This window comes from Haliotis rubra, unplaced genomic scaffold (genome assembly GCF_003918875.1).
Source record: "Haliotis rubra isolate DU_JTF1 unplaced genomic scaffold, ASM391887v1 Scf618, whole genome shotgun sequence".
NCBI classification, from domain to species: Eukaryota; Metazoa; Mollusca; class Gastropoda; order Lepetellida; family Haliotidae; genus Haliotis; species Haliotis rubra.
Window position 1 is genome coordinate 321,388 of NW_025767322.1, and position 22,941 is coordinate 344,328.

Consider the following 22,941-nt stretch of genomic DNA (forward strand, 5'->3'; position numbering starts at 1 on the left):
ATGACATGATACTCAAATGACATCATTAATGCATCGGTCACTGAAGCTGGTTAGGGATATAGTTTACACAAGACTGTTGTCACACTTTACCAGCAGAAATGTTGGAAGAAAGTTTTGGAGGAAAATTAACGTCTTACCTGCTTGTATCAATACACGCTGATAAAGTTGTTTTTTACTATTTCAAAAGAGATTTGGGTGAGAGTCTTTAAGCACAAAGCAGAGTATTTTTGGATTAACAGAGCATAATTTCAGAAAAACGAAGAGCAAGAATTGTTAACTTAGGAAGTTATTGGGAGGATTGTTTCAGAGAGATTGGAGGGATTACTGAATGTTTTCAACTGGATCACAAAATCTATGTAATCATGTCTGTCATCTTCATTATTCCACATAACATGATGACTGGTGTTCCATCTCAAGATACGGTGCTATGAACAGCGCTTTGAGGGGAAATCACCATTACTGTGTCAAACAAGAATATCACTGTACTTGGTTGTTACACACTGGACTGAAGATATTTCACAACGATATTGCACATTATCCTGAATGATTGAGGAGCAATGTACATACATTCTTCTAGACTGATTGAGGAACAGGTACATATATATAATTTAGACTGATTGAGGAACATTGTACATATATATGACTGGCTGAGGAACATTGTACATATAGAATGCAGAACATTGTACATCATCTCGACTGGCTGATGAACACTGTACATACAAACTCCTGACTGACTAAGGAACTTTGTACATATATATAATCTAGACTGATTGAGGAACATTGTACATATATATAATCTAGACAGATTGAGGAACATTGTACATACATGTATATATAATCTAGATTGATTGAGGAACATTGTACATATATATCATCTAGACTGACTGAGGAACATTGTACACACATTTCCTGACTAAAGAACATTGTGTAAACATTCTCCTGACTGTAGCCTAGTGGTTAAAGCATTCGCTCGTCAAGCTGTAGACCCGGTTCGATTCCCCACATGGGTACAATGTGTGAAGCCCATTTCTGGTGGTCCCCGCCGTGATATTGCTAGAACAAAAGCGGCGTAAAACTAAACTCACTCACATGAAGGCCAATGTCCAACCAAACTCGTGGCAGGTTTTCTTATAGTTGATTCTGTGTCCTGCACATTGATGACTGGACCACTGACCTAAAGCATAAGTGCTAGACTCCTATGTTCAATGATGAAGCCCCATATAGCTGTTGATAACTGTAGGGGCTTATCAAGGCATCATCAAAGACTGATATTCAGACCAAGTCTGCAATAAATATTAGTTACATTTTTAAAGTAGGAACTTCTTTCATGGCCTAGGTTAGCAGAATCATTACTATTGTTATATCTTTGCATGAGTGACTTGTATAATGCAGAGGAAGTGGATTTCATACTTATTCCAATATGGAACGTAACTATGCTTTTTCCCCCATTTTGCCTGATGCACCTTGTTTGAATCCAAGATAATTATCATGTATAAAAACACACTACACAAAGAAAACAATTTATGCTTGGTGCTTTTTCACTCTGCCCAAGGCATTCTGTGATATTCTGATGATATGCAATAAAATTTGACCTCAAAGTCTCACAAACCTCTGAACTGGTAACCAGCTTACTCCAGTGTAAACACAGAAAACTATTGAGTTGAAACTAATCATTGGTATTAAATTCAACAAGACCATATCAATATCTACTCTACAAATATGCTTAGTTTTAGTTGGATTTTTGATGGTCTGAAAACTAATAGTGTTGTATATGTTTGACAGTCATGAACTGTCTGTTATGTCTCATCCTGTTGTGTTTGTGGTGGCGTAACACGAATACAAGACATCACAAAGTGAAATAGAATATGGTGGAGCAAGTACCAGAGTATCCAATATCTTACTGTGTATTGTTTTACCACTTTGTGTTGGTGGCAGTTCATATTATAGATCAAACCATTGAAATATATCACATTCTGATGAATTATACATTTCCCAGTTTGTGCTGTATCCTATCAGAATAAATCTTCATTTTCTTCTGTGATGAAAGCTCCCAGTAGTGGTGTACTTCTAATATAGCAACTATGTTTGGAGTCTGTGAAAATTGTTTCATAATGATACCTTTTATTACCAGGTGAAGCTGTCTTATATAGATCATTTGTCTGTTGTACTGACAACCAAAGGCAGTTTTATCCTTTGTGTTTGTCTGTGCAGTCACACAGCTGAGCATGGGAATGAGGTCGTGGTGGAATTGGGTTTAATGTTGTGCTTGAGAATATTTCGCTCATATGACGACGTGCATGCGTGTGTATGTGTATGTGCGGCTGCTTGTACTAGCCCAGACTGAAGCTGGTTTTATAGTGCTAGCCCACTGAGATACCATGCCGCAGTGAAGCATGAATACCCCACTCAGACACATTATACTGACCCCGAGCCTACCAGTCCTTGATGTACCCATTAATGCCGAGAGCCAGGCAGGGACCAAGTACCATATTTTAACGTCTTTTGGTATGACGCGGTCGGGGATCGACCCTCCGCACTCTTGACAGACGCTCTAACCACTACACCATGGAGGTGGTCATATGGGAATGAGGAGTACCGCACATCATGGATGGCCTAATTGCCAGGGTAGGGCACTCTGCATCTTGGACATGAATAAACTATACTTGCTAAGTGTATACCTATAACTACTGGTATGTATCTCATTATGCATCTTGGTAGTTGCAATAGTTACAACTACGTTAATGACTGAACATTCTGTGATAAAACACACATTCTATTTTCAAATTCTTGTGCTTACTTCAAAATATGATTTCAGCATTTTACTGAAACTTCTTATTTTGCTTTAGGAATGCCTTACCTCTTGTATTGTGGTATCTTAAAAAATGAGGCACAACATGTTTTATGCCCTTATCAGGATTTATTTTTCATAGTCATGTGGACCAGCTAACAAACCATAGTGCATGAACCACAAGGCTATCTCAATGACTCACCATGAACCACCAGGATATCTCAATGACTCGCCATGAACCACCAGGATATCTCAATGACTCGCCATGAACCACTAGGATATCTCAATGACTCGCCATGAACCACTAGGATATCTCAATGACTTGCCATGAAACACTTATATATCTCCTTGACTCACAATGAACCACTACACTATCTCCCTGACTCACCATGAATCATTAGTATATCTCATGTACTCACCATGAACCACTAGGATATCTCAATGACTCGCCATGAAACACTTATGCATCTCCCTGACTCGCCATGAACCACTGGGATATCTCACTGACTCACCATGAACCACTAGGATATCTCCCTGACTCACCATGAACCACTGGGATATCTCCCTGACTCACCATGAACCACTGGGCTATCTTGCTGCTCACCTTGAACCACAAGGCTATCTCATTGACTCACCTTGAACCACTAGGCTATCTCCCTGCATATAATGAACCACTAGGATATCTCCCTGACTCACCATGAACCACTGGGATATGTCCCTACTCACCATGAACCACTGGGATATCTCCCTGACTCACCATGAACCACTGGGCTATCTTGCTGGCTCACCTTAAACCACAAGGCTATCTCCCTGACTCACCATGAACCACTAGGATATCTCCCTGACTCACCATGAACCACTAGGATATCTCCCTGCTTACCATACACGTGAAGGTCCGGGTTAGAATGAACCTTCGGTAACCCATGCATCGTAAGAGGCGACTAACGGGATCGGGTGGTCAGGCTCACTGGCTTGGTTGACACATGTCATCAGTTCCCAATTGCGCATATCGATGCTCATGGTGTTGATCACTGGATTGTCTGGTCCAGACTCGATTATTTACAGACCGCTGCCGTATAGCTGGAATATTGCTGAGTGCGGCGTAAAACTAAACTCACCCTACTTACCATGAACCACCTCTCTATCTTGTTGACTCACCATGAAACACTAGGATATCTCACTGACTCACCATGAACATCTAGGATATCTCCCTGACTCACCATGAACCACTTGGATATCTCCCTGACTCATCATGAACCACTAGGATATCTCCCTGACTCGCCATTAACAACTAGGATACCTCCCTGACTCACCATTACCCACAAGGCTATCTCGCTGACTTGACCATGAACCACAAGGCTATCTCACTGACTCACCAATAACAGAAAGAAGATCCAGAAATCTTTTCAAATCATTTATTCTCAGTCTACTCTACACCTAAGTACAAAAATGTTTTGGAAAATGTACAGAATACTAATTTGTCATGTAAATTACCAGTAGATTTAGGTTTGAAATGAAACATACAAACAGACAATGCTCTGTGATCAGACCTGACACAGGTCAGGTTATAGCTGCCATCACCCTGACACATTTCATGTTATAGTTATACAGGTCGAGGTGTGAGCATCTTATCATTTCTACATTCATATTTGCCCTAATCTTTAGTAGCACCTCCTAAATCTACAGCCCTGACATTTCTCATACAGGTTTGTGGCCGGAGAAAATGGTTATCCATAGGAGTCACAATAATGTTGGAATCTTGCTGACACAGAATCTGAGCTCACTCATGTCAAGTGGAAGTATACAAAGAACCTGGTCACTGACAGTGAGCCACAAGCTGCTGCTGCTGCTGGACAAGGACTGAATAATGTAGCTGAACCCCTCAACATGACACTACTAAGGTTCTATGTTATGAGTAAAGAGCAGCAATGTCCACGGGTCATGATGAAGTTACCATGGTTACTGGATACTTCAAACTAGCTGGAATCTGCATGTTGGTGATATTACAAAAACATGGCCTTGCAATTTCTTCAGCTCATGTCGTCTTGGAACGTATCAACAATGTTTCTGTTCTAACTGATCTGATCATCATGTGTCCACTTCACTGTCTCCGTTCTTCAACATCTGGAAATACTCCTTAGCCTTTATTTTCCGTGGGATGATGTCTGTTGACCAATAAGAACAGGCTTATACACCTTGTACAAAATGTTCACCGAAAATAGTCATAAATAATTAATGTAGAAATACACATGCAGGGTTCGAAATACCCCATGTATTAGCGTGACATGGCACGGTAAATATCGAAATGGCACAGATAAAAAATGTTCTTGGTGCCCTTATGGCACGCCTAATTTTTTAGAGACATAGCACACCTTTAGTCATTTAATCCCCAAACAAAACACTTAAGCAAATGACAAACAAGCAAAAACATTTATTGACTTTTATGCCCAGGAAATCACTGGAATTATGATGGATGATGTAAAGAAATCTGGTTGTTTTTCCATTTAGAGTGTTGTGGGTACTGATAGTTCGGTTAGTGAAGAGTAAATTGTGTATGTTAGACATATTGAAAAAAGTGAACCTCTCACACAATTCTTAGCTATTAAAGGTGATGGGAAAGCAAACAAACGTAACATAAGAAAGCCATCTTAAGCAGAAGACATATCAGTGATGACCGAAAAGATCATCATCCTTGCTGCAGTCATTGATTCTAAAAACATGTGGGCACACTTGATTTCTGAAAGGCACACCTAAAATATTTGCCTGGTGCCCTAAGGCACACTTAGAAAAAAAAGTATTTCTATCCCTGATATGACTATTGCTGACCTACAACATACGGGGATGCATAGGGGATTGCTATGTTACATAACACTCGATAACCTTCGCAACTAGTCTGACATATATAGTGACTGCCGCTTTTAGTAATATTCCAGCAATATCGCGGTGGGGACACCAGAGATGGGCTTCACACATTGTACCCATGTGGGGAATTGAACCCAGGTCTTCGGTCTGACGAGAGGACGTTTTAACCACTAGGCTAAACCACTGCCCCTCTGAAGTATATAGCAAAATGTCCTTTGGTTAAGCCGAGCTAATACAAGCCCATATAATCACAACAACAAAACAAACATCTTCTGGAAATCATGTCAAGATACACAGTCTGAATAAACAAATAATAAATGGATGATAATTTTGAAATGAATCATCATGCATGAAATATTTGAGGTATTCTGCTGTTTTCAACAATATTTCAAACATATCATTGTACAACCAGTCACCACAGACAATGGCTCCAGTTTCAAACAGGATCACAGCTGTACATTACTTCGGATTCCCACCCTCAACCGGTCACCATAACTTCACTTCAACGGACCAAGAACTGTTACTGCGCAAACCGTTATCTGAAATTCCAACCCTCAACCAGTTACTATGGCTTGACTTCAGCCGACCAAGAAATGTTACTGGGCAAACAATTATCTGTAATTCCTACCCTTAACCAGTCACCAAGATTAAAATTTCCACAGACCAATCGTAACTGGGTAAATCACTACCTGAGATTCCTACCTACAAACAGAAGATCCTGCCTGCTGATGGAGCACACAAATTTGTCCCTGACCACTGGGCAGTATATGCTCAAAAGATTGCAAGTTGTAGCTACCAAGGGTATTTCCCATACAAACCAAAATGTTTCCGTAATTCAGCATGAATTCAAAGTGCCTCACTCTGTCACTCATGCAGCTTAAACCTACAATTCACTGTCTGACCATGTCCTTCAAATGTCTTTTATTTTTATATTTTTTATTTCCCTTATTATCTGTCTGCCTGAGATTTGTAACCTGAATTGGTGTACTTGTGATGGTGGTAGTAGCTTTAGTGTTCTACCTTGTAAGAACTGCAATGTTTCTTCCGTGTTGACAATTTCTGCTAAGTCTTTGTACTCAACACTGCTCTGATCCTTGTTCTGTTCCAAGGAGAATCTTGCCAGTGCCTGAATGAACAATTCCTGTAATCATAGAAACATTTTCCATTATTACATTTCTGTAACATGAATGCCCAAACAAAATATAGTTCAACGCCATATGCAAACACATAATATACCATAACATACCAGAGGGAAAACAGCGTTACATGTTTCTGGAAGTCATTTAACAACTGTCCTCATAATTACAATCCCATAGGCCGCAATGTTAGAGGAGTTCATGGCACTGTACACATGTTGATTAAATTGTTGCCATTCGATAAATAAACAACAGAAAATTAAACAGAAATTATGTGACTGTAGGTAAAATGATTCCTCATAAATGTTCAAAATTTGACTTGGATCCTACGAAAATGAACTTTATGAAAATTATTTATGCTACATTAAATTAACATGTAAGTCTATGGAAATTACGTCAAGTGTCCGAGTACTTTTTGCACGACTCTGTATATTGCTTATACGTCTTTGGTCAAACAAACAATTCTGCCCGTCATCATTAATTATGTTTTTTCTATCATCAAATGAACAACAGTAAATAATCCCATTAACTTACAAAAATAAGAAATCCCACCTATATCTTAAAAACACGCCTTTATTCGAGTATTTACAATGCTTTTGTGGTGCAAGACTTCCCTTTAATAGCGCGAGTGCAACCCTGTTCAGGCTGTTGCCCGAAAAACAATCCAACGATGAATTTATTCAAATGTGGCAATATAACTGAGTCTTATTTCGATTTGGCTTTTCGTTGAAGCCCTTGTTTCATTTAGGTATCTCCCTTATCGACTACGGGAAGTGGCTGTTTTGATTTCTTTTCTGTGGCCGTTTTATAATTTAACTACACCTTTCGAAGTCCCATTTGGAGGGGAGATGCTCTAAGAAGAACTTTGAGGTGCACGTTTGTCAAAAATTCTATACACACCGTGGCTTTGCCTGTAATGAATAGTGCCTCTTGACTTATACTAGAGACATCTGGTGAACTTTTCATGATTGTTTTAACCCGCGAAAGGGGAAGTATACTTGTAGATTTGTCTTTGTCCGCCATATTAACAGGAAGTAGTCTTCCTTGTAGTGTCGCAGCAAATACAATAAATAAAACAATCTCGCGTGACTGTGTATATTATAATTTTAAAACAAACAGATTGGGATGAAGCACACACATATATTCTCATGAGTTATATTATTTCAATATTATTCACCCCGAGCCTGGGTGCACGTGTAAGCAACTTCCTTTTCAATTTCCCCACGGAAGCACCTGCCGGCTAAGAAGAAATTCTAAGGTATTCGGCCTTAAATCGCCTCAATGAATAAATATTTTGAACAGTTTACTGCGTCAAGCATTTGAGGGATACTCACACTGTTTAGTTTTTGGGTAAACCTGCTCAGAATTGATACATATGAAGAAATAATTAAGGTACTTGGAATAACCCTGTCAAACAGTGACATCGGCAGCCCTTTAATGTTACATGTTCGTGATGTCAGGAACAAGAGAATCTGTAGCCTACAGAAACAGATGAGATGAACCTACCACTAGCACACGACTTCATATTTCCATAAACAATTTGTTACTTTTCTTGTGTTGGTAACTAAGTCTAATGACTTCAGATATTAATTTTAGTTAAACCATCTGATATTACTGTTTTGCATATTTTCATGATCCCATGCTTGTCGTAAGAGGCGACTAACGGGATCGGGTGGTCAGATTCACGGACTTGGTTGACACATGTCATTGTATCTCAATTGTGCAGATCGATAGTCATGCTGTTGATCACTGGATTGTGTGGTCCAGACTCGATTATTTGCAGACTGCCGCCATGTAGCTGGAATATAGCTGAGTGCAGCATAAAACTAAACTCACTCACTCACTTATTGTTGAGGAAACAGGCAGTTGAACATGCTGTGACAAGGATAGATGCACAATTAAGTGAACAGTGGTCTGGTCACAGACCAGGAGACAGCTTGGGCAAATGAATGAACAAAATACATTTAACAAATTGTGACCCTGCTGATCTTGTCCCTCCTATCCAAGTTACCTTTCCTCAAACATATGGAAATTTAGTAAGAATATAACTCATGCTAAAACAGCAGGGTTAAAAACTAATGTCAATCTGCTTGTCAAAGACAAGTAGATTCACGAAAGACGTTTCCCTGTGAACTACCACTCACACCAACAGGCACTGGTATTTGCAGCTAGCTAGCTAGCAGTTAATATATATGGACTTTGGAGAACCTGAATTAATTTTCAACCCTGTTAACATGAAAAATGTGATTATGGCAGTGATTGTGCAAAGAATACTCAGCCCACGTGTAAAGGAAACAAGACAAATGATCACTAAAGAGATTACACCACTGTTGAGGGACACACACAGCACATGAACAAAACATGATATCTAATGGGGGCATTTGGTGCTTGTGTACCGTTATGTGCTAAATGTCAATCAGAAAATTCTGAACTTACTAGGATTAGACAGTTCCAATGGAAACAATATCACACATTATGAAAGTGTTTATTAAACATTAACAGATACAGAATTATTTAGAATATGATTGGGACTCTATTGTTTGAGTTTGTTGTATGGATTTGTTACTGGAGTGTCTTGCATGTTTTGTTTGATCCCAGATAGAAATATTGTATCTGAAGCCCTTACTTTCTCTGATCCTATGAAAAACGTTGATGACAGAAATGGTAATGTTTTGCTGTATTTACTTCTCAGTAGAAGAAGGCTTATTGTGAAAACCTGTCTTACAGAATGGCCAGTCCTCTGATGAATGAATCTGTTTGGTTCAACCAACAGAAATTTGAGAAGGCAGAAGCCAACTATCAGCAAATACTAGCTGGTACCGCAACCCCCGGCCAGGTGAGCTACATCATCAGGGCAGGAACTGTAGTTTTGGAACCATCCTCTCTGTTTCTAAGTGGTCAGCGGCCCCTTGACTCCTCAGTTCCAATATTCCGAGTACTTATTTACTACCAGTAGGTCTGCTATTTCAAGTTGTGTTTAAGTCTTCAGAATGTGTGTAGGCCTTAGGGTTTTGTGAGAAAAACTAAAACTTTTGCTAGAAATGTTGATGTCAATAATCTTGTTATGTGTGTTGTCTAATCTGATTAACCTGTTGAAGAACAGTTCACAATATAGGGCATGATATATTGTGAATGAGGAAAGTTCAAACAATCTAATTTGGTCTCCGATAATGATTTATCTCAGATGCATGATTCATGGATGAACAGATAACCATTGACCATTTGTTCAGTGAAAATGTTTGGCTGCCCTTTGTCATTTCGGTTCACCTGAAGAAATAAACTTTGACAAGTGTTTGGTGTGTAGAAATATTTGTATTTTGTAGTTTGTCAGTATATTAGCATTGAGAATGAAGAGTCAGAATATTACATTATTAGCATTGAGAATGAAGAGAAATAAGTTGTTTCCCATTCAGGCATAACTACAAATGAAATCTTAATGTGTTAGTTTGCAAACACGTCCAACAGAATTCAATAATATATGTTTCAGATATTAAACAAAACACATAAGTCATTATGATGGGGCATGTTTTGGACAAGTCATGGATCTCACTAAAATGATAATGTAATTTGGGGAGTTTGGGTAATAAAATGCAAAGTAGATTTACTTTTCTCAGTACCTTATGATAAAGGCAGTCAAGCTATTAATCAGTTTATCATTATTGAATTGTTTAAAGACAGATCCCAGATTTTCCAAATCCACCTACTTTTAAGAATAGAAATATATCCATACAGATGTTTACAGTAATGGTTACTACCATGTGTAAAGATTTCCCGCTTTCCTTTCTAAACCTTGTTGAACCAATGAGGAGACGCATGATGGTATTTTGTAGTAACTGGACATTTGTGGCTATTAGTAGATATGCTGGCATTTCTCCATTTGAATTTGTCATCAGAATAGTTTCTGGTTTGGGTTATTCTGCCATTTTTCCTAGATATGGCTTCCCATACATTCCCATTCCCTTTTCTTGTTTTCATAGAGTGTGTTGTCATCAGCCATTGGAATTGAGAATTAGCATTGTTTCATTTCAGTTGTATATACTGACCTGTCAGTATCTTCCTCATATGGGGCGGTGGGATAGCCTAGTGGTTATAGCGTTCACTCGTCACATTGAAGACCCGGGTTCGATTCCCCACATGGGTACAATGTGTGAAGACCATTTGTGGTGTCCCCTGCCGTGATATTGCTGGAATATTGCTCAAAGCGGCATAAAACTAAACTCGCTCACTCACTTTCTCATTTGACCCTCAGGGCCAATTGAGCTTGTTGTGGCACTGTGTGTTGGCATAGTAGTTCACACTTACTTTGTGTGTTGAGTTTGAAGGTTTTTTTTTCTGTTCTCCATTATGAGAAAGTTTCCAAATACAAGATGTTATGTTTACCATACTGTGCTTTGTTTTATATGGGATACTCATTAAGTGTTCGTCATGTATATAAATACTGATACTGTAAATCCCCCCTAAAATGCATGATGTCTAATATCCCTTGGGATAACTTAAGTATCGTACAGACTGCCTTTGGCTAGCAGGTTAGGAAAAAGTTGTGTTCCTGGCTGAACTATTGATGGCATTGGTGTTTATTCATTTACTCAAATTAGGCAGTGTGTTGAAATGTGGAGTGTGGAGATTATTGTAACGAGTTTGGCATGTCCAGACACAGGTGCTTGCATGCAGTGCTTTCCCTTCAGTGTATGATACAGTTTTGATCAGGTGAGCTTCAGATCCACAGTTATTCTTTTTGAAGACCAGGCAGTATCCATCTGTTTAATTCCGTCATACTGAATATTTTTTTGACATCCATATTCCCTAATTTAATGTTTCTATTTGTCTTATATTCTTTAAAGCGCACACGGTCTGTACAACATGTACAACAGGTAAACTGTCTCGCTTTGTACAACGTACAGTTGCTATGGTAACATGTAAAGCCAGTTAAAGACTAGAAGTGCATGCTTTCATATATATTTAATGGCAAATAAGATCAAAACTTCGATTCAGTAAGTTTCAACATGGTGATAAATGGTAATGATGGTTAACAATTTAATATTGTATACATCATTTGTATCAATTCCATGTCTCAATCTTGTTCTTCTATGCTAAGTTAATGAACTGATATACAAGTATATGAAGATGATATAACCCTGCTCACTGATACATTGAAATACCTATTTATTCAGTGTGTATAATGCTTATGTTTTATAGGGCAAGCAAGGGGGGAGCTCTCTTGTAAATGAAATAGCTCAGGCCAGGCAAGAGATATCAAAACTTCTCCAGAATCCTGTGAGTAAATACAGTCTGCCAAGACATGATGACATAACCTTGGTCAGGGCCCTGTCTTGTTTCCTAACAAGCCCTAATGAAGGCTATTACATCAGTTTTGTTGGTGCTGCTATTCTCTACTGCCTGTTGACCTATTTAAAAATGCAGCTTTTAGATTAGCTCTAATTTTGATCTTTCAATGGTTGGATGTTAATTGTTGTACCAGTATTTATGTGTCCCCCAAACCCTGTTCGGTTTCTTTCAGTTTATGAAATCAAGAAATTATTTTAGCTTAACACCCCTTCCATCATCCAGTTCCCTTTTTTTCAAATATACTGTTATGTTTGTTCTCTGGTGGTTGAATATTTGTAGTATGTTTTAACATCTTTAATTCCATAATTTGAACGTTTTTCTATTTCTATTAATATCATGATAATCAATAGAAATCATTTGAAATGTATATGATACGGCAGACAACAGGGGTTATTCCAGTGATGTAGAAACTACAGTTTGAGTGAACCAGATCTTGAGCTATCGGGCATCGAGGAGTTCTAGCATTCCATTAAAACTCCTTGTCAGTTTTATTTCTTACTTGCGCTGCTTGAGCTATGTCATTAAACTTAGTACATGTGTACCTGCCTTGCAGTGTCAGTAACAAAAGCATGCATCATTTACCTGTGCCATGCATCATTTACCTGTGCCATGCATCATTTACCTGTGCCATGCATCACTTACCTGTGCCAGCTTACAATAATATATGTACAGCTGCAGCAACTGCAGCACTTCCAGCATACTTCCAGTTCATTTCACCATTTATTCTCTTCCTAATGCCATTTGAAATAGGAATCGGCTTGCATGGTTTTGTTAATGTAGTTTGTCATTTGATTGTCAAATTACAGTTTGTACCCAATCCCTGATGCTTAGAGACACAGCTTTTCTCATACAATTTTGCAACAAGCACGGCATGATCAAATTAACTTATTTGCATGTTGTTGTACAAGGTGGAGAGTTTATGTCCACACATGTTCGCCAAGTTCCTACAGTCATGTTCAGATTCACTTACATCGTCTGACATAAGTCAGCTGTTCTGGTGATCTAGTTTCCCCACAGAGGATTTTAAGGGTTGGTTCTGAATAATCTTATGTAATTGTCATCTGCTACTAAGGCATAAGGGAAGCCTTGTGGTTCCAGTGTGGTTCGTCACACCAAAGGTCCCGGTTTGATTCCACATATACGAAATCCATTTCTATATATAGCAGGAATATTGTAAGAAACCGCGTAAACCCTATCTCACTAACAAACTCCAGCATTGCTCTGCATATGATAAACTGAGTTGTAGTATGGTATTATTTCTTGCTGCCATGGTTTCTATGATTCCCCAATATATGCCCACAAGAAGCACCTTTTCACATTTATTTGTCTATTCTTATGCAGCATAACACTATGGTAACACAGTCTTTGTAAACGTTTGTGTGCTTTTCTTATGTGTCAGTATATTTAAAATTATCTCATCTTAATTTTAACGATATGACTGAAGTTATAACTGTGTTAATGTTACATTTTATTCTGAAGTAAGCTTTAAGGAAGTTTGAGAGTGTCGCTTGGTTTTAAAATGTGTGATCTTTAAAATGTCATCTTTAAAATTATAATATCAATTTGAGAAACAACATCTAGGTTATTGTGATATGGATATTTTATGTTCATTGAGTTAATGGGGACAAGAACCTCATTATATATTGACTAGCCTGGTGCTACCTGGACTCAGTGTGAATCCTGCCTGTATATATCTCCTGTACCTCAGCCTTATCTGGAGGATATGGTGGTTACAGGTGTGACTTGGGGTCTTCGTGACCTAACAATCTAATCATCAGCCTGTGGTCTGTGTGACTGACTTAATGTAGCTGTAAGATAGCTGGTGTAAAGCAGCATTCACTCAGAATCTCACCTTATTCAATAGTCATGCAGAGGGGATCAGTCCCTGTGATATATGTTGGGGATGACTCATTTTAATTGGCTGCATATTTTCATAGTCTTATTCTATAACGGAACAGTTTCATTGTTGAACACAATACAGATGAGTGTTTTTATGTGTAACTCTTAATACATTTATTGAATGATTGACCATTTGAGTGGGTATTGCTTAATGCTGCATCAGCAACTTTGCAGCTATTCGCAGCAAGTTTGAACATATGACTTTGAAATTAGATAATCAGAAATGTGATTATCTACAGTCAAGCTTATAGAGTACAAGCATTCAGCTATGCTGATATAAATCTTCGTCACATCCCTATTTTGAAGCTGAGACTACTATGGATACCTACGTACCATACCTTATTGGAATAAGAAAATGCCTGTGGCATGTTTTAGGAATAAATATATCTACCTGACTGCATGATACTCCGCCCTGCAGGATGTCAGAATAGTGCTAAGCTTGGTGATGGAGTCAGTACCTCATACAATGTGATGTTTTCTTTCAGATTACAGGTGGAGGTGGAAGTGCGCCACCTGGAAAAATGGACTCTCTGGAACGTGAAAACAGGGAACTCAGGAAAGGTAGGACGACATGCTGTTGTGTATGCCTCTGATAACAAGTCGAGTGAGCTTATGTCATGGACTGAATGTTTGGCCTCTGGTGTAATCATCTGAAACCACTTGACCAATGCTGATGTGTCAATACATACTTGTTCAAACTGATAGCATATTTTGATCAAGAGCTTGCATCCGACTTTTGATATGGCCACCACTGCTGTTTAATTATATTTGGTATACTGAAAAGCTTTTTAAAAGTATTATTTATTGGTTCACCATTCCTGCTCAAAATGTCATGTTCTTATATTCTATCTCTTTACATTTTTGTCTCTGGAACTTTCTCTGAAACCTTCTCTGAAATTACATACCAGAGAAAGCTGAACTCTGGCATACATGTCCAATCTGTCTGGGTATGACATGCAACCCACCAGGGTTTACTACCAGGAAGTGGCCACTACTGAGCAGGATAGACTGCTGTTGCCACTGGGGTGTCCTGACAGCAAGGCCGACCAGGGATAGAAATACTTTTTTTTCTAAGTGTGCCTTAGCGCACCAGGCAAATATTTTAGGTGTGCCTTTCAGAAATTGAGTATGCCCACATGTTTTTAGAATAAATGACAATGATGATGATCATTTGAAATTTATTGTTAAATAAAGAAATGGGTTTATGAGCATTCAAATATGTATGGTATTATTCAATTTGGAAAAAAATAATTGTTTTGGGGATTAAATGACTAAATGTGAGTTATGTCTCTGAAAAATCAGGAGTGTCAAAAGGGCACCGAGAACATTTTTTAGCCGTGCCATTTCAATATTTACCGTGCCATGGCACACTAATATATGGGGTATTTCGAACCCTGCCAACACATAATTCATTAACCCATGAGCATTATTGTTGTTATGAAGAGCCGTGTATAATGTTTGTGTTAACTCCATCCCCCAGTTACTGATGAACTGCGTGCGATGGTCCTGAAGCTGGAGAACCGAGTGTCGGCCTTGGAGAGGGGAGCTGGCGTGCCAGCAGCGTCAGCAGCAGCACCTGCAGCAGCAGCAAAACCATCCAAGCCTGCTGCTGCTGATGACGATGATGACGATGATGATGATTTTGATATGTTTGGAAGTGATGATGAAGAAGAGGTTTGTGGAATAATATTCTTTATGCCGTCCCAGGAAGTGGGAGGGGGATACAGGAATGGCTGCTGTCCCTCTTCCTCTCCGTCAGCTCGTCACATTTTGTTTCTGGAGCATTACTCAGGGATTGTTCAATATTTCTTGAAGATACTGTCTAGAAATAGTCTAGCCTTGAACTAATGACTTTGAATATATTTGGAAATTGACTTTCTTTCTTTCTGTTTTTCTGGCAAGAAGTTTTATCTACTTCTTGAGGCTATTTTTAATACTTTACAAATGTAACAATGTTGTGTGCACTGCAGTACAATAGTATCGTATTACACATGCTGTATCCACCGCCTCATCAGGATGTCAGCATCGATCAGCAACATGGCATACAGCTTTGTTTGAGATGTTAGTTTTCTGTGGTATGAACTCATGCATTCAGTGAAATAGTATTCCTGACATTGCAGCATGTGATAGCATCTTCAATGAGCACATGCCATATTTAATCAAGAGAACACTTTCCTGGTTGCTTTTGAGATTAGCAGCTTGTGCCCAGAAATATACTTGGTATATTGTCATTTAGTAAGACTTCATCAGATGGATATTAACTTGTTAGGTTGTGTAAAGTAGAATGGTACAGTGTATGGGATGGTATAGCTAGTAGCGTGGTAAATAGTGTAAGATAACTACATGAGATAATAACTAGCCTGGTAGATGGTGTAAGATAGTAGCCTGGTAGATGGTGTAAGATAGTAGCCTGGTAGATGGTGTAAGATAGTAGCCTGGTAGATGGTGTAAGATAGTAGCCTGGTAGATGGTGTAAGATAGTAGCCTGGTAGATGGTGTAAGATAGTAGCCTGGTAGATGGTGTAAGATAGTAGCCTGGTAGATGGTGTAAGATAGTAGCCTGGTAGATGGTGTAAGATAGTAGCCTGGTAGATGGTGTAAGATAGTAGCCTGGTAGATGGTGTAAGATAGTAGCCTGGTAGATGGTGTAAGATAGTAGCCTGGTAGATGGTGTAAGATAGTAGCCTGGTACATGAGATAATAACTAGCCTGGTAGATGGTGTAAGATAGTAGCCTGGTAGATGGTGTAAGATAGTAGCCTGGTAGATGGTGTAAGATAGTAGTAGTAGATGGTGTAAGATAGTAGCCCCTGGTAGATGATGTAAGGTAGATGGTAGATGGTGTAAGATAGTAGCCTGGTGGTAGATGGTGTAGAGATATGGTGTAAGATAGTAGCCTGGCCTGGTAAGAGATGGTAGATGGTGTAAGATAGTAGCCTGGTAGATGGTGTAAGATAGTAAGATAGCCTGGTAGATGGTGTAAGATAGCCTGGTAGATGGTGTAAGATAGTAGCCTGGTAGATGATGTAAGATAGTAGCCTGGTAGATGGTGTAAGATAACTACATGAGATAGTAACTAGCCTGGTAGATGGTGTAAGATAGTAGCCTGGTAGATGGTGTAAGATAGTAGCCTGGTAGATGGTGTAAGATAGTAGCCTGGTAGATGGTGTAAGATAGTAGCCTGGTAGATGGTGTAAGATAGTAGCCTGGTAGATGGTGTAAGATAGTAGCCTGGTAGATGGTGTAATATAGTGTTTGTGTTGTCAGGTACTAATAAATAGTGTAAGAATAGCGTGATGTGGTTCTTCAAGAAGAAGCCTCAGTGTTTGTGTTGTCAGGTACTGATACGTATAGTGTAAGAATAGCGTGATGTGGTTCTTCAAGAAGAAGCCTCAGTGTTTGTGTTGTCAGGTACTGATACGTATAGTGTAAGAATAGTGTGATGTGGTTCTTCAAGAAGAAGCCTCAGTGTTTGTGTTGTCAGGTACTGATACGTATAGTGTAAGAATAGCGTGATGTGGTACAAGAAGAAGCCTCACTCAGTGTTTGTGTTGTCAGGTACTGATACGTATAGTGTAAGAATAGCGTGATGTGGTTCTTCAAGAAGAAGCCTCAGTGTTTGTGTTGTCAGGTACTGATACGTATAGTGTAAGAATAGCGTGATGTGGTTCTTCAAGAAGAAGCCTCAGTGTTTGTGTTGTCAGGTACTGATACGTATAGTGTAAGAATAGCGTGATGTGGTTCTTCAAGAAGAAGCCTCAGTGTTTGTGTTGTCAGGTACTGATACATTATAGTATAAGAATAGCGTGATGTGGTTCTTCAAGAAGAAGCCTCAGTGTTTGTGTTGTCAGGTACTGATACGTATAGTGTAAGAATAGCGTGATGTGGTTCTTCAAGAAGAAGCCTCAGTGTTTGTGTTGTCAGGTACTGATACGTATAGTGTAAGAATAGCGTGATGTGGTTCTTCAAGAAGAAGCCTCAGTGTTTGTGTTGTCAGGTACTGATACGTATAGTGTAAGAATAGCGTGATGTGGTTCTTCAAGAAGAAGCCTCAGTGTTTGTGTTGTCAGGTACTGATACGTATAGTGTAAGAATAGCGTGATGTGGTTCTTCAAGAAGAAGCCTCAGTGTTTGTGTTGTCAGGTACTGATACGTATAGTGTAAGAATAGCGTGATGTGGTTCTTCAAGAAGAAGCCTCAGTGTTTGTGTTGTCAGGTACTGATACGTATAGTGTAAGAATAGCGTGATGTGGTTCTTCAAGAAGAAGCCTCAGTGTTTGTGTTGTCAGGTACTGATACGTATAGTGTAAGAATAGCGTGATGTGGTTCTTCAAGAAGAAGCCTCAGTGTTTGTGTTGTCAGGTACTGATACATATAGTGTAAGAATAGCGTGATGTGGTCTTCAAGAAGAAGCCTCAGTGTTTGTGTTGTGTGTCCCCAGGCAGCAGAGAAGGAGAGATTGCAGGCAGAGAGAGTGGCAGCATACAAAGCAAAGAAAGCAAGCAGTAAGTTCACTGACATTTATACTTGGTGTGATGGTAACAGGAGGGAAATACTATGTAACTGCTGATGTTCATTGTACTCCGTGTTGTGAATCATGCAAGGAAATGATAACAGAGTTGTCACTGAGAAGCTATTCCCCACTCAGTTGTTTCTGAATGTTTTGAGTGGTGAAATGTAACACATGTTATGTATGGTCTAGACTACCAGTTGTCCGACTTCCAGTTTGTCAAAGCTGAGCTGGCTGATTAGGCTGTGTGGCTAGTGATTATGAGAGTGTAGGCTCGAATCCTGGGTAGGACTCAACCCAACAAAAGTAATAAAATCTGTACTTTACTGAGAAAGTGTAATCCCCAATATAACATATGCTACATTTGACAAGTTTCTAAATGACATTGTGTATTCATCGAAACAGGCTATGAGACCTGTTGTTCATTTCTGTATATCCAGTAATTTGTTTAGAAAGACAATATTTGCAAAAATGCATGTCTCCAGAGAAGTGAGGTTTGACAGTATGTATAATAAAAGCTGCAATTAAAGGTGTGATTTGAGACTGATTATTGTGAGATATAGACTTAATATACCATTGAATAATGATACATGTGTGTCTGATATATCAGAGCCTGCCCTGGTCGCCAAGAGTAACATCATCCTTGAGGTGAAGCCGTGGGATGACGAGACAGACATGAAAGAGTTGGAGCAGAAGGTTCGCAAGGTGTCCACCGATGGCCTCAAGTGGGGCAGCTGTGAGTAGACACCGCCATTTTGTGTCCAACCAATACATGACCATAGTTTTTAGGAAGTTTTTCTCAAAATCAATTAAGATGTTTTCCATGAAGTTGAGATATCTCAGTTTGTATTCATTGATGAAAGCGGGTTGCTGGGATAGCCTAGTTGCTGAGTGTCTGCTCATCATGCCGAAAACTAGGGTTTGCTTTCCGTTTATATGCCCATTACGGATGCATAAATATTGCCAGAATATTGCTTAAAACCACACTCACTGTTATTCACTACAGTAATTTAATAATTTGTTGCTATTATGACGGTACAACCTCAGACTGATTTCTCTTATTATTAACTTGAAATTTATCCTAATGTTATTGTGAGTTCTTTCATTCTGTGGTAGAAAAATTATACAAGAAATACAAGTTAATTGTGGGAAAAAAGGTCTTGTTATAATATGTTTTAAGAGGAGGAGAGGTTGATATACAGTAAGGGAATGGCTGAAAGACATCAGCCTGGAACATTTGCTGGGTGCAAGGGAGGGCATGTTGTTGGAAGGTGGTGCAGTTCGCTGTACAGAGTTGCCTCCCCTGGACACACCAGATACCAGTGATTGTCAGTATCAATCCCTCTTCACCCTGTTTATATTTATAGGTTTTTCATCACCATAACTATACTTGTTGGCTCTGCATGTTTGTGGTAAATGTCAAGGACCTCCATCAATTCCTCTCACATTCCGCTCACACGCTGTGATTCATTGGAATAATATTATAAGAGGCGACTGGAACTCTTGCCTACAGTCAGAATGCTGTTCCACAAATGTGATAGACAGGATCATTAACACTTTAATCATGTTGGAGGCATAATTTACCATCATACATGGTAAGAAGAATCCATCAGTGTTGCTTGTGCTTATTGTGTCATCTCCTGCTTGTGTTCCAGCCAAACTTGTACCTGTTGGGTATGGTATCAACAAACTGCAGATCATGTGTGTAGTGGAAGACGACAAGGTACGTGTCTGGCTGTCCCTTTCTTTCCTGTTTGTCACTGTTTTAAGATACCTAGAACCCATTTGCCAACAAACCTTTGTTTTGAAAGAATATGTGCCCTGAGGGAGGAAGGTAACAAGAGATTGTAAATGATGGCACTTGCCATGACTCTCCCTGACACGGGACTGCCTTCGCGGTGTAGTGGTTAGAGCGTCCGCCCAGAGAGCGGAAGGTCGCGGGTTCGATCCCCGACCGCGTCATACCAAAAGACGTTAAAATATGGTACTTGTTGATCCCTGCCTGGCGCTCGGCATTAATGGGTACAACAAGAACTGGTCGGCTCGAGTCCGTATAATGTGTCTGAGTGGGGTATTCATGCTTCACTGCGGCATGGTATCTCAGTGGGCTAGCACTATAAAACCAGCTTAAGTCTGGGCTAGTACAAGCAGCCTCACATACACATACACACGCATGCACGTCGTCATATGAGCGAAATATTCTCAAGCACGACGTTAAACCAATTTCATTTCACCTCACCTCACCTCCCTGACATGGAAGTGTGGAGTCTGTAAATTGTGTCTGAATGGAGCATGTAGAGCAGTAGCATGTTATCTAGGTGGGCAAGCACTATCAGACTTGAAATAAGTCTGGACTAGTCCAAACTGCCATACACACTTATCTGCATGACAGTTTTGATATTCAACCTGTTTCACCTCACCACGTTTTGTACCAGACTCTAGTGTCACCAACTGTACATAGGATTTCTCCTTGGCCCTGAATTTGTTTTTAGACTTGTCATTCAAACAGCTCAGAAAGCTAAGTTGGCACATTGGTTATATGTATTCATATAATGGGGATATAGCATGCTTCATAGTCAAGTATGTTGTAAAACTCTGCAGCATTACTGCAATTTTATGGTGAAAGTAATATTAGAAGCTGCAGTTCCAATGTTATATGCCATCTCACAACATCGTAACACCCCAAAACGCTTTTGCCAGCAGTTATTTAAGAAACTGCAACCCAAAGGGTTTGTACCATAGGCATGTCATCATGCTTACAAACAACTCTTACTTATGTCAATGGCTATGTAATGCAGAACTAATTACTAGGATATATTGCAATACTAGTATTTTAGTATTGCATTTCTAAATGACTCATGCTGAAATAAATATCATTGCTGGCCATGTTTCAAAGCCAAGTGATCTTCCTTTTCATGTTAAATGAAAATGATAAAATGAAACAAACACCACATGAATGTTTGAAGTGTTTGTTTTGATGGCCTGGATTGTTTCACTGAGCTCTTGATGTTATACCTTGTTTCAGGTTGGCACAGACTTCCTGGAGGAGGCAATCACAGCTCATGAAGACTATGTGCAGTCAGTTGATGTTGTAGCATTTAACAAAATCTGAAATCACTGTATATTTTTTATCATGTACATGTCTTTCGTCAGTTAGAAATAAATGCCAACACCTCAAGTATGTATTTGAGTTTTTTCAACTCGGGAGGCAAGTGATAAAATCGTGGTAATTACCAGGACTGGTTGTTGTATAGCCACTTTGTTTATTACTGGTTGGTAATTCTGTTTAACCCCATGGGTAGATATTGTGCAGGTGGGCTACATCTACACAGTTGAAACACTGACCACAAGCCCGAGTCAAAATACCTTGTCAGATACATCTCCACTATCAGTAATATCCAGTCTTGTATGCTTTGTTTGTTTTTTGTTTAACGCCGCAGTCAGCAATATTCCAGCTATATGATGGCGGACTTTAAATACTCGAGTCTGGACCAGACAATACAGAGATTGATAATGTGAGCATCGATCTGTGCAATTGTTATACAATGACATGTGTCAATTAAATCAGGTAGCCTGACTGTCCAATCCCTTTAGTTGCCTCTTACAAGTTTGGTTGCTGAAGATCAGTTCTCACCTGGATCTTCACAGTTATCAGCTAGAAGATGGTTGAAAACCTGACTCCACAGTATAGAAAGACACAGTCACAGGACATGGGGCCAGCTCTCACAGCAGCAGCTCGTTATTTGTTAGTATTTGTTTGTTCACTCAGCCTTGAAACATATTCTCTGCAGTGGAAGGCTCTTGGACATGGGACGTTACAAGCACAGTGTACATGTATTTCTGCTTGTATGGTCATTTCGCATAACCTGGCTGGGGGCTTTGAGTACAGATTGCTTAAAAACTACAAATACATCAAATATGTTCATCACAACACTTGGGACATCGGTGAATCAGCCAGAATTGCCTGCAATATTTTGTTTGTTTATGCAGGTAGAAAAGTAAAACTGTGTGTGCATACTCTACATATGTAGGTGTTCTACGCAAAGTATACACATTAGATTTTGCATTTATTCCTCCATAAACTTGAAACCATTTTGAAGTCAGTTGACAAAACCATTGACAATATGAAATCTGTGACATTGTTCACAATCCCTGACAATTCTACTTCCAGCCAGTTTGGGAAAATGTAGACTGATGACAAATGCTTCTGTTTATGAAAAAAAGCACAAAAAGCATGGTTAGAATATATAATGCTACAGAATCATTTGCAATCTAATTAATATCAATTATCCAAGCAATGATAGTGAGAGAATATGTATTGGTTTGCCATATAATAGTAACTGTCTTAAAACACAGGCTATAAATGTCAGTTAATATTTTCTCGAAAAGCTTGACTTTAGA

The 22,941-nt window shown here is 39.2% G+C and overlaps 2 protein-coding genes across 5 annotated transcripts; one reads left to right on the plus strand and one right to left on the minus strand.

Moving 5' to 3' along the window:
• Positions 1-4,189: 4,189 nt before the first annotated feature.
• On the minus strand, positions 4,190-7,835 carry LOC124256114 (chromatin accessibility complex protein 1-like). Its single transcript, XM_046690062.1, has 3 exons — positions 7,687-7,835; positions 6,671-6,791; positions 4,190-4,953 (listed from the first exon to the last, which is right to left on the minus strand). The coding sequence occupies exons 1-3, from the start codon at positions 7,807-7,809 to the stop codon at positions 4,877-4,879; spliced, it is 321 nt and encodes a 106-aa protein (XP_046546018.1). The 5' UTR covers positions 7,810-7,835; the 3' UTR covers positions 4,190-4,876.
• A 107-nt stretch (positions 7,836-7,942) lies between these two features.
• LOC124256113 (elongation factor 1-delta-like) lies at positions 7,943-21,718 on the plus strand. 4 transcript variants are annotated; one of them, XM_046690057.1, is made up of 10 exons: positions 7,943-8,044; positions 9,514-9,622; positions 11,628-11,657; positions 11,983-12,060; positions 14,517-14,592; positions 15,512-15,705; positions 18,472-18,535; positions 19,151-19,276; positions 20,196-20,263; positions 21,566-21,718. In XM_046690057.1, the coding sequence occupies exons 2-10, from the start codon at positions 9,515-9,517 to the stop codon at positions 21,650-21,652; spliced, it is 831 nt and encodes a 276-aa protein (XP_046546013.1). In that variant the 5' UTR covers positions 7,943-8,044; position 9,514; the 3' UTR covers positions 21,653-21,718. The 4 variants fall into 4 exon arrangements, with proteins under 4 accessions (XP_046546013.1, XP_046546015.1, XP_046546014.1 ...); XM_046690059.1 differs by lacking the exon at positions 11,983-12,060; XM_046690058.1 differs by lacking the exon at positions 11,628-11,657.
• The last annotated feature ends 1,223 nt before the right edge of the window (positions 21,719-22,941 follow it).

Bases quoted from the DNA above. Each gene is read 5' to 3' on its own strand.
- LOC124256114 (XM_046690062.1), bottom strand. From the start codon at position 7,809: ATGGCGGACAAAGACAAATCTACAAGTATACTTCCCCTTTCGCGGGTT. The intron at 6,792-7,686 runs GTGTGTATAGAA...CTATGATTACAG, and splicing joins TCATTACAGGCAAAGCCACG to GAATTGTTCATTCAGGCACT. The intron at 4,954-6,670 runs GTAGAACACTAA...ATTGGTCAACAG, and splicing joins AACATTGCAGTTCTTACAAG to ACATCATCCCACGGAAAATA.
- LOC124256113 (XM_046690057.1), top strand. From the start codon at position 9,515: ATGGCCAGTCCTCTGATGAATGAATCTGTTTGGTTCAACCAACAGAAA. The intron at 11,658-11,982 runs GTAAACTGTCTC...TATGTTTTATAG, and splicing joins CTGTACAACATGTACAACAG to GGCAAGCAAGGGGGGAGCTC. The intron at 20,264-21,565 runs GTACGTGTCTGG...ACCTTGTTTCAG, and splicing joins GTGTAGTGGAAGACGACAAG to GTTGGCACAGACTTCCTGGA.